General features: G+C 36.2%; 1 protein-coding gene across 1 annotated transcript in view; it reads left to right on the forward strand.

Annotated features, from left to right (window-relative positions):
* adgrl1a (adhesion G protein-coupled receptor L1a) overlaps positions 1 to 12,930 on the forward strand; it is a gene marked incomplete at both ends in the record, with an annotated part of 94,817 nt that overhangs the window by 22,038 nt on the left and 59,849 nt on the right. The window contains one exon of the mRNA XM_081361793.1: positions 1,998 to 2,107. Within this exon, the coding sequence (XP_081217919.1) occupies positions 1,998 to 2,107 (110 nt within the window). The remainder of the gene's footprint in view (positions 1 to 1,997; positions 2,108 to 12,930) is intronic.

The raw sequence follows: 12,930 nt of genomic DNA on the forward strand, positions 1-12,930 counted from the left end.
TTTAGTATTACAATGTAACATGTAGCCTATGTCTCATCTACTAACATGAATGGCACCTTATATCATGCATCTTTTTGAGGAGAGGTGTGATATTACTTTTCCAAGCTATCAGACTTCTGTTGTGTTTGATCGTAATAATTCAAGAAATACCTGTATAATAATGTTTAATGTACGTTTAATTTCTGTAAAAGTCATTGCACTTTATGTAAATTAGGATATTTTAGTTTACTTGTGTAAAGTAATATCGCAGGTTTGCGTTTTTGAAGTTAAGAGGTTTTTTGTTGTTGTTGTTGTTTAAACGCCCCTAAGTTAATAACTAATGATCGTTGTGACGGAAGTGAATCAATCAAAGCTAACTTTAGCTGGACAATAACTTTATCCTAGAGCTGCTGTAAAGCCAAAACAATCTCTTTTACTTTAATGTCCTATTATCAATATAAAGCTGCTTTGTAACAATCTACATTGTTAAAAGCGCTATAAAAATGAAGATGACTTGACTTGACTACTTGTATGGTTTCTTTTTGGCAGCCTTAGCTGACAGTTATTTGACCGGTTTTATGGTTATTCTGTTTCGATTTATTTATTTATTTATTTTTTTTACAGTGTCACGAAATAGAAACCTTAAATCCTTGATCTCAAACCTGCTGTTGTTACAGTATATAAAGTATAAATCAGTTTTTTTATTTCATATTTAGAATTTTTTTTACTCATTGATACATTTTTACGTTCATTATTTCAAATTTCAAAGTGAATATTATGGTGTGTGTGTATATATATATATATATATATATATATATATATATATATATATATATATATATATATTAGCAATGTTGTGTTCTTTGTCTACTATCATTATTTGTGCACTACTGTTACAATGTATGGGGTTGGTAGGATTTTTTTTTTTAAGGTATGATATCTTAAAGTCTCTAATGCTCATGAAGACTGGATTTGTTTGATTAAAGAAAATGCAGAAAAAACATTAATATTGTATGAAATAATTACAATTTAAATTGACTGTTTTCAATTTTATATATATTAAAATTTTATTTATTCCTTTGATGCAAAGCTGAATTTTCAGCATCATTACTCCAGTCTTCAGTGTTATATGATCCTTCAGAAATTATGAAATAATGACTATTATATTCCATTCCATTCCATTATATTATAAAGTTTGAAGACCACTGCTATAGACAAATTATGCAAATTCAAATACAGTAGATTAACATTTAATTTAGGTGGTTTTAGTTTCTCTCTAGCAAATAATTAAAAAGCAGAAAATAAATAAAAAATCTCACACACACACACACGCACACACACACACCGAGTGTATATATATATATATATATATATATATATATATATATATAGTTCAGATGCAAAAGCCTAAGTGCCATTTGAAATTTTCTTCTAGAATGATAACTTTTATGAAGCTCGTATATTTAAGTGCAGTAATTTCACTTAAATGGCAATGAAAATTGCCTATTAATTGCCATTTAAGTGAAATTACTGAACTTAAATAACCGAGCTTGATAAAAATGATCATTCTGGAAGAACATTTAAGATGACACTTGGAGGCTTTTGCATCTGAACTCTTCATATATATATATATATATATATATATACACTGCCTTCAAAAGTTTGGGATCGGATCGGTAAGATTTTTTTTTTTTTTTAAAGATGTCTCTTATGCTCACCGATGCTTATTTGATTATAATTTCAAAAACAACAGTAATATTGTTAAATACTATTACAATTTCAAAAACCTGTTTTTTATTTAAATATATTTAAATTTTCAGCATCATTACTCCAGTCTTCAGGTCACCTGATGAGTGAGCAGAAGAGACTTTCAAACTTTTGAACAGCAGTGTATTTAAACGTATTTTAAAAAAGTCAAAACAGTTCAATAATTTGTGTGTGTTTGTGTTTAGTGGTGACTGAACAAATGATCCTTGACTTTGCTTCTTTCTTTCTCTCTCTCTCTCTGGTCTTCTCAGGTGTAATAATCGGACTCAGTGTGTGGTGGTGGCTGGGTCTGATGTTTTTCCTGACCCCTGTCCAGGAACCTACAAGTACCTGGAGATCCAGTATGAATGTGTGCCATACAGTGAGTAACCATGCAGACACTCCATCCCAACAGCCCCACCCCCTCGCCTCTCCTGTCCCGCCCCTTCACCTCCCCAACCCCACCCCACCTAAACCCCGCCCCCTCAACCAGCCACTGCCATCCACACACACACACTCACTCACTCACTCATGCTCAGTCACGCACACACACACTCACGAGTGCGTTCTCTCCTTCACGCACACGCACATCCTCTCGGTTCTCTCTCTCTTTCTTACACTCGCACGCACACACTCTCTCTCTCTCACACTTTAAACCGCTTTTTTTTTTCCATCGGCAGTGCAACGTTCCAGAGGCTGAGGGAGATTTTCACATTGGGGAGGTGCTTCGTGCACAAACATACACACAAACCGGGGCAGATAAGCATTCGATATCCCCGGCGCTGTGCAGACTCGGGCTTTATTGGCGATCGTCAGCACACAAACACACTCGTGCACAGCCTCACACAATAACAAAATGACCCAGAGGGTGCTTTATCTGGCATTAAACACCTTTACCTCCCCTCTGACAGACAATCAAAATGAAAATTGGGCCGCGGCGAGGCTGCGAGAGAGGTGTGTGTGCGTCGCACAATGGGAATGTTAACACAAACCTCAAATTTATTTCAGACAGCACGACCCAAAGTCGCACACATGCTAATATTCCCATGGCAACATTCGGCTCTCTGTGGCGCTGCTTCACTCGCGAATGAGAGGCAGGTGTGAAATTTCGAGCGAGCGTACGCCGACTCGAACATGTTTCCGGAGGTGGACTCATGTGAAAATCTCCCGTCAGACGATACCCCCCTCCTCCCCCTCATGAGCGCTGACTTTACGTGTGCAGGTGGTCCAGACCGGGCCGTGATTCAGCGGAGGGTGGGTCTGTGGGGCTTTAGGTGTGTAGTTTGGTTTTGGGGGGGGAAGTTAATGGGTTTTACTGTGAGCGGGAAGGGGGTTATTAACTCTAATCTATAATCCCGGGGTCAGTTTCTCTGCTCTTCCCACAGGAAATAAAGAGGATGGACTACAACCCGCCAGTTCACTCTGCTCACTAATCCTCCTTTCTCTTTTTTCTCTCTTTCAGCGTTCTGCTTTCTTCGTGCGCTCCTCTCATTCGTAATCACTCTTCTGACATTTTTATTTTCTCGTCCAGTCCTTTGTTTCTCTCGCTTATTTTTTTGCTTTTGTTCTTCGTTTCTCTTTGGATTCACCTGCTGCCTTCTCTTTTTTTTTTGTCTCGTACGCACACGCGCTCTTTAGCCTTCATCTCTTTGTTTTTTTTCTTTGACACGCTTTTATTCGATCTCCACCATCACTTCCCCTTTTTCTGTCTCTTTCTCTTTCTTTTACAGGTTTCAGGAGGCGCCCAGAAGAGTTGAGCATTTATCTTTTACTTTTTCTGTCTCTTTCTCTTTCTTTTGCAGGTTTCGGGAGGCGCCCAGAAGAGTTGAGCATTTATCTTTTAAAGCTCTCAAACTCTCTCTCTCTCTCTCTCTCTCTCTCTCTCTCTCTCTCTCTCTCTCTCTCTCTCTCTCTCTCTCTCTCACACACACACACATCAGCCCACACTCTCTGACCACCTTTGCCCAGCGACCGTAATCCTCAATCCGCTTCTAGTGCAAATACTCTTCCTCGCTTTCCTCTTTCGGGTGCTTAGCAAGACTTTGAGCAGCGGCTAGTCTCTCCCTCTCTCTCAAAAAACTCAATGTCTCTCTTTGTTATTTCATATTTCAACTGTATTAACACTTTGTTTTAAGGGGAGACACCCCAGGTGAATAGGAAAAAAAATGAACTAATATTTTTACTTAGAATATTTATGTTTAAATATGCAAATTAGGTAGTATCTCATTAAATATGCACTAATTTCCAGACTAGAAATATGAACATTGGATAAAACCAGATTCTAAATTCTTGTTTCATTTTGTTGACATATTAGAGTCAAAGGTCTTTACAGAGGGGATTTTGGATATCTCTTTTTATCACTCCATTAATCAGAAAAAAACTGTCAACAAAACTGCCCGTTTTTAGATATAAAATGTTGTATAAATCAGAATCTGAATGATATATGAACAAACCCCTCTGTAAAAACCTTAAGAATATAGATAGGAATACAACTGGAAAGTTGAATGAGAAAAAAAAAACATTTAGAAAACGGCCTTTAAAATTGACATCAGCCAATGAGATTTGTGCCAGTGAGCGCTCTTTGCGTGTTTTCAGCCATGCCAAATCCTGCATTTAGTAAATGTTTTTAAAGGGGACGCATATCCTCATGGTGTTGGTTCACCCTCCGCGTATGATCAGAAAATTTATATTTTATGTTTTGGTGTTGTTTTCTATTTCAGTTCTGTCAGGACCACTATCGTCAAATACGATTGACAATTAACATACAGTTAGGATTGGCGATATGGTTCTGTTCTGGATAAGCCTAGCCTAGCCTAGCATGGATAAGAGCAGGGAGAGCAGCAATTTGAGGGTAAACAGAACAGAACCAAATGAAAGTATGCAGATATCATTAATTCATTTTAATGTATAACATAATTCAGAAGGAATCCGAGTGCCAAATCCTGACTGGCGATAGGAGAAGCTGGGGATGGAGGAGGGTAATTCGCTCCTGAGAAACATGATAGCTGCTGATAAAACTGAAGGAGCTTATATATGTATACAGTGATAGGCGTCGTATTCCTATAGGTAGACGTGGATCAGCTGAGAGTCAGCTGATGCGAGCTTGACTAACATGACCTGCCAGAACTGACGCTACGCTTAATTTATATTAGGCTAAATATGAGATGTTATTGTTTTGGTGAATAGATCATAACAAAAAGCACCCCCCCCCCCACACACACACATAAAAAAAATGAAATGCCCACGTTCTGGTGAAGGCCCTGGTCTGTTTTCTCTTTATAGTAGGTTAGATTCTTTCCAATAGGTATTTCATTATTTCATAGTAAGTGTGTAAAGCAGGCTAGTCGGTGCGTTAGCATGACATATGTTGGCGAGCCGCATGCAGTTGAGTCACAGCTGAAACACTAACACGCCTCACCACTCTGCTCACTGCTTCATTTAGCCTGTCACAGTTATTTTCCTCTTTTTTTGTTGTTGCTGCCTCCTTAGTTGCCATCTCTAGGATGCTGGTTTGAAATAGCGCCGTGCGCAGAGGTGAGAGGATGCGTGATTAACTAGCTGCTGACTTGCATTTTATCTCCTATTTTTAAAAAAAACTTTGTTTATGGTGTTTGAGGAATAGAAAGGTGAGGAAAACTGGGACCTGATTCCACCATGATGAAAAGTTCTCGCTGTCTGAAGTGACAAAGAACAGCCAATTATCGGAATCCTCCGTCAGCCTCGTCTCCCCCGAGAGAGTGTGGGCACGGAAGGGACGCGCTCCGCTCCTTTCCTCCGCTCCTCTCCGGGCTCCACATGTTGTTGGCTAGCGTGATGGAATAAATAGAAACGCGCCTCAATTATATCCAGACTTCACGCCCCTAGAACGGCGAACCAATTCGGCCATTTTTAATTACCGGGGGATGGTGGCATCGCGCGGGCCTCTGTGGAGATTTGTCGAGATTAATTGAATTTACTGCGGCTAATTGCTCTGATAATGCCCCATCTTTCACGGCTGCTGGAGAACACGTTCCGGGCCGTTATTGGCGTGTTTATCACTGACACATGTCCATTTGTTTGTTTATTTAATATGTAAGGAAGAATGAATAAGGGCTATTGCGTTTAAGGACGTTGCTTGGCTTCTGACAGACAGTTTGTGTGCGAGTGACTCCCATGATAACAGCCACCCGAGACAGAACGGCGACAGATTCAGCCAAACTGTCTTACACTCTCGCACACATACACACAATTAAGGGCAGAGTCATTACGCCCGCCAAAACACACACACACACACACAACCGCGACTGTAGCCAGCATGTCAAAGTCGGCTGCTGAGTGCCAGCAGGAGTCAAACTTTCCGGCCCTCATATCCACAGAGCTCACTGTCTCAGAGGAAATGACAAACGGGCAGCGCCCCATAAAGACAAACAGCAGCGCCTGACTCAGTCAGCGGAGACTCGCTGGAACTCCACACAGCCTGAGGCCATGTCGGCCAAGAAGCATTACTGCATCCACGACCTCTGTAACACGTCCTCATTCGCTCTTGCGGCAGAAATCTGTTTAGTCGAGTCGGTTGGCATCTTTTCCTCGGTGTCCGGTGTCGTTTTGCATTATATAACAAGACCGCACGCACTTGATACTCGCACTAGCTTATCTGATAAACTTAGCCGGGTCAAGAAAAGGCAATTAGATGCATTTAAAGGTACGGCGTCTTAAGTTAGTCTTCACAATGGGCAGCACACGCTCAGCTTATCACTCTGTCCAGTTCATCGATCGGTACTTTAAGAGTAAGGTCGTGGTCACGTCATGCCAGAATTACCGTAATTACTAGATGACAATTACTCTCTGCTGTTCACGTCCTTGCAAACAGACATTAATCATTTATTTTGGTGTTGCTCTTCATGCCAATAAAAGTGGATTGGGTGGCTTGTCAACTCTATGCTAAGAAAGTAAACCATATATAATATCTTTATTTTTTTATTTTATTTTTTTAGATCAAACTCATTGTTATTACTTTTATTATAGTTGAATTATAAGGGGAGAGCGGGGCACAACATAACGCGGGGCAAGTTGTAACACACTTGTTTTAAATACCTCCACACATGCTAGCATGACGAAACTTACTGTATTTTCTAATTGCCATATCTTTGGAAGATATCACTGAACATTTATTTAACTATAGCAAAAGTACATTTTTTACTTGTGATAATTTTTCATCTCTATTTTTTGTGTTTATTTAAAATTAGACAAATCTGATATTATTGTAATCTCCATTATGTTATTTAACAGTTGATATGGTTCTTTAATGCTTCGCTAACTAGAAAACACCAGCAGGGTTTAAATCCCAGTTGTGCAGATGGGGAACGTTATAACTCTGTGTTACAATTAGAACTATTGTATTCTATTCTAATCTGTACTTTTATGAATTCTATTGGGAAAACATGAGAAAAAGGTGAAGACTGAGAGTCTATGTTCAGAAATGATTCATTATTTTTATGTTTTGAACTATGCTGTATAGCTGTGTTTTCCGAAGTGTTCTTTGTCAAACTCAAAAATGTGTTTATTTTTAATGAATTTTCAAACTGCGTTTTTGAGACTGTCTTTGCCGTTTTAAGGAGAAAATACTCAGCAATGGTGTTGACTTATGAATTTGTACATGGTTTGTCTTAAAACATATTAAAAACAATACATAGACATATAAAAAAAACCATTAAAAACTTGATTTTCACCATAGGGAGACTTATTTCAACATAATTACCCAAAAAGTATTTAAACTTAGTCAACTAATGTTTGATAACCACAAGGAAATATATATTTTCTGACTAGGAAATGCATGCATTTGATTTTATATGTAATACAATGGCATTCATACATTATGACCGTGGCTGAAGTATCCAAATACTTCCACACATTGTACTGCACATAATGTTATACACATAGCCAGAAGCATGCCATGCTGCTATATGATTGCATTCCTTCACCAGAACCCAAGAAAATGCAGTCGTTTATATTCCGTGCACATCCTGACTGCATTTGCTTGTTTTATTTTGGCCTCATAAATCCTTAGAAGAGTTTTCTTTTTTTTAAGGATGTAAATGTGAGAGAAAATATTTTAGTGATATTCCAGCCCAAACTCTTCAGAAACAGTGGGAGTATATATGAGCACTAGGTGTTTTGGTGTAATTTGGTCTTTTTGAGAGTGAGAGACGGAGAGCTTTGAAACCACTGCAGCTGAGAGTTATTAATATGTATTAGGCCTACATTATTCGTGAATCTCATGAAAGTTCGTGGAGTGACATGCACAAACAGTTTGCCGCCGGGTGTGTCTCCAACTCCACCTCTTGATGCCAAAGAAAAAATATTAGCGCGGAGACACGCTCTGGGGGCTATGCGAAGCACGCATCATCTTCTAGCTGTGCTCCTCAGGTGTGTGTTCATTAGCTCTCCTCATTATCACATGAGTAATTGATATCATTGCGGAGACCGCTGGGCTGAGGGGGCTCAAGGGCCACCGTACTTGTTCACAATGACAGCCAGAAGCAGGAAGCCACTGAAACTATCACAATGAATCCGCATGCATGAGCGGTTGACATGTTTCTAATGCGCGAGTGTTTATGTTTGTGTGATCGTGTGGATGTGCGTGTCTTTTTCTTTACAGGTGGAAGAGGAGACTCAAGTAACACTTTCCTTTTCTCCTTCTTCCCACGTTTTCATCATAGCCTTTTGAGGAAATGTTCCTGTGGTATCTATATCTATCTATCTATCTATCTATCTATCTATCTATCTATCTATCTATCTATCTATCTATCTATCTATCTATCTATCTATCTATCTATCTATCTATCTATCTATCTATCTATCTATCTATCTATCATCCATTCTCTATCTATCTATCTATCTATCTATCTATCTATCTATCTATCTATCTATCTATCTATCTATCTATCTATCTATCTATCTATCTATCTATCTATCTATCTTCTCTATCTATCTATCTATCTATCTATCTATCTGTCTATCATCCATTCTCTATCTATCTATCTATCTATCTATCTATCTATCTATCTATCTATCTATCTATCTATCTATCTATCTATCTATCTATCTATCTATCTATCTATCTATCTATCTATCTATCATCCATTCTCTATCTATCTATCTATCTATCTATCTATCTATCTATCTATCTATCTATCTATCTATCTATCTATCTATCATCTATCTATCTATCTATCTATCTATCTATCTATCTATCTATCTATCTATCTATCTATCGTTCTATCGTTCTATCTATCGTTCTATCTATCATTCTATCTATCGTTCTATCTAGCATTCTATCTATCTATCTATCGTTCTATCTATCGTTCTATCGTTCTATCTATCTATCTATCGTTCTATCTATCGTTCTATCTATCTATCTATCTATCTATCTATCTATCATCCATTCTCTATCTATCTATCTATCTATCTATCTATCATCTATCTATCTATCTATCTATCTATCTATCTATCTATCATCTATCTATCTATCTATCATCTATCTATCTATCTATCTATCTATCGTTCTATCTATCTATCTATCTATCTATCTATCTATCTATCTATCGTTCTATCTATCTATCGTTCTATCTATCGTTCTATCTATATATCTATCCTCTATCTATCTATCGTTCTATCTATCGTTCTATCTATCATTCTATCTATCTGTCTATCTATCTATCTATCTATCTATCTATCTATCTATCTATCTATCTATCTATCTATCTATCTATCTATCTATCGTTCTATCGTTCTATCTATCGTTCTATCTATCATTCTATCTATCGTTCTATCTAGCATTCTATCTATCTATCTATCGTTCTATCTATCGTTCTATCTATCGTTCTATCGTTATATCTATCTATCTATCTATCTATCGTTCTATCTATCGTTCTATCTATCTATCTATCTATCTATCTATCTATCTATCTATCATCCATTCTCTATCTATCTATCTATCTATCTATCTATCTATCTATCTATCTATCTATCTATCTATCTATCTATCTATCTATCTATCGTTCTATCTATCGTTCTATCATTCTATCTATCGTTCTATCTAGCATTCTATCTATCTATCTATCTATCTATCGTTCTATCTATCTATCTATCTATCTATCTATCGTTCTATCTATCTATCGTTCTATCTATCGTTCTATCTATATATCTATCCTCTATCTATCTATCGTTCTATCTATCGTTCTATCTATCATTCTATCTATCTGTCTATCTATCTATCTATCTATCTATCTATCTATCTATCTATCATTCTATCTATCTATCATTCTATTGTTCCATCTATCGTTCTATCTACCGTTCTATCATTCTATCTACCATTCTATCTATCGTTCTATCTACCGTTCTATCATTCTATCTACCATTCTATCTATCGTTCTATCGTTCTATCTATCTATCTATGCTTCTGTCTTTCTATCTAGCATTCTATCTATCTATCTATCTATTGTTCTATCTATCTATCTATCTATCTATCTATCTATCTATCTATCTATCTATCTATCTATCTATCTATCTATCGTTCTATCGTTCTATCTATCGTTCTATCTATCATTCTATCTATCGTTCTATCTAGCATTCTATCTATCTATCTATCGTTCTATCTATCGTTCTATCTATCGTTCTATCGTTCTATCTATCTATCTATCGTTCTATCTACCATTCTATCTATCGTTCTATCTACCGTTCTATCATTCTATCTACCATTCTATCTATCGTTCTATCGTTCTATCTATCTATCTATGCTTCTGTCTTTCTATCTAGCATTCTATCTATCTATCTATCTATTGTTCTATCTATCTATCTATCTATCTATCTATCTATCTATCTATCTATCTATCTATCTATCTATCTATCTATCTATCGTTCTATCGTTCTATCTATCGTTCTATCTATCATTCTATCTATCGTTCTATCTAGCATTCTATCTATCTATCTATCGTTCTATCTATCGTTCTATCTATCGTTCTATCGTTCTATCTATCTATCTATCGTTCTATCTATCGTTCTATCTATCTATCTATCTATCTATCTATCTATCTATCTATCTATCATCCATTCTCTATCTATCTATCTATCTATCTATCTATCTATCATCTATCTATCTATCTATCTATCTATCTATCTATCTATCTATCTATCTATCATCTATCTATCTATCTATCATCTATCTATCTATCTATCTATCTATCGTTCTATCTATCTATCTATCTATCTATCTATCTATCTATCTATCGTTCTATCTATCTATCGTTCTATCTATCGTTCTATCTATATATCTATCCTCTATCTATCTATCGTTCTATCTATCGTTCTATCTATCATTCTATCTATCTGTCTATCTATCTATCTATCTATCTATCTATCTATCTATCTATCTATCTATCTATCTATCTATCGTTCTATCGTTCTATCTATCGTTCTATCTATCATTCTATCTATCGTTCTATCTAGCATTCTATCTATCTATCTATCGTTCTATCTATCGTTCTATCTATCGTTCTATCGTTATATCTATCTATCTATCTATCTATCGTTCTATCTATCGTTCTATCTATCTATCTATCTATCTATCTATCTATCTATCTATCTATCATCCATTCTCTATCTATCTATCTATCTATCTATCTATCTATCTATCTATCTATCTATCTATCTATCTATCTATCGTTCTATCTATCGTTCTATCATTCTATCTATCGTTCTATCTAGCATTCTATCTATCTATCTATCTATCTATCTATCGTTCTATCTATCTATCTATCTATCTATCTATCGTTCTATCTATCTATCGTTCTATCTATCGTTCTATCTATATATCTATCCTCTATCTATCTATCGTTCTATCTATCGTTCTATCTATCATTCTATCTATCTGTCTATCTATCTATCTATCTATCTATCTATCTATCTATCATTCTATCTATCTATCATTCTATTGTTCCATCTATCGTTCTATCTACCGTTCTATCATTCTATCTACCATTCTATCTATCGTTCTATCTACCGTTCTATCATTCTATCTACCATTCTATCTATCGTTCTATCGTTCTATCTATCTATCTATGCTTCTGTCTTTCTATCTAGCATTCTATCTATCTATCTATCTATTGTTCTATCTATCTATCTATCTATCTATCTATCTATCTATCTATCGTTCTATCTATCTATCGTTCTATCTATCGTTCTATCTATATATCTATCCTCTATCTATCTATCGTTCTATCTATCGTTCTATCTATCATTCTATCTATCTATCTATCTATCTATCTATCTATCATTCTATTGTTCCATCTATCGTTCTATCTACCGTTCTATCATTCTATCTACCATTCTATCTATCATTCTGTCTTTGTGCTTCTGTCTTTCTCACTCTCTTTCTCTCTGGATCAAGGGGAAAAACAATTTTAGTATGACTCAAATCCAGGTCACAGAGAGCCATGGCACATATGCCACAGCCCCTCAATGAAGTCTCATATGAATCACCACTGGTGAGGCATCTGTACTGAGAAGAGAGAGCACTTGTTCCTTCATGCAAAGACCCGTGTATAATGTTCTTGTCCGATTGCATCACCCTGTTAAACAAGAGATGAAATCACACACACAGAGGGATGTCTCTGTCGGCTATTTTTTTTTTTAAATAAAATGAAGTGCTTTGCATTAGTGATGATATGTCACCTTTAGGGTGAGGAAATTTCTGTTTCAGTTTTACATGAAAAATACTAGCAACAAATGATGAGGCCATTTCATGACATTTGGTTTAATCTGTTTTGTTCTGCTGAAGCAGACTCAACACTATGCTGTAAAATACAGTCAGTATATTTTACGTGACTGAAGTGTCACAATATAATAAATGATACAGTTCTGATTTTGTGGCCTATAAATTTAATGAATCGGTCAAAATGACTCATTCAAAACGAACTGAGAATTGACTCTGTATTATGTGTACTATATAGTGTTGTTATTGAGTGGTTGCTCATATCATGTTACAACATGTGGATAAAAGTTTCCGTTTAAAACCAGATTTTCCTACCATTCAAAAGTTTGGGGTTGGTAAGAGGTTTTTTTTTTTCAAAGCTGAATTTTCGGCATCATTACTCTCTTCAGTGTCACATGATCCTTCAGAAATAATTCTAATAAGTTTATTGATGCTCTAGAGACATTATTAGTATC

Source organism: Scardinius erythrophthalmus (genome assembly GCF_964197995.2).
Source record: "Scardinius erythrophthalmus genome assembly, chromosome: 1".
NCBI classification, from domain to species: Eukaryota; Metazoa; Chordata; class Actinopteri; order Cypriniformes; family Leuciscidae; genus Scardinius; species Scardinius erythrophthalmus.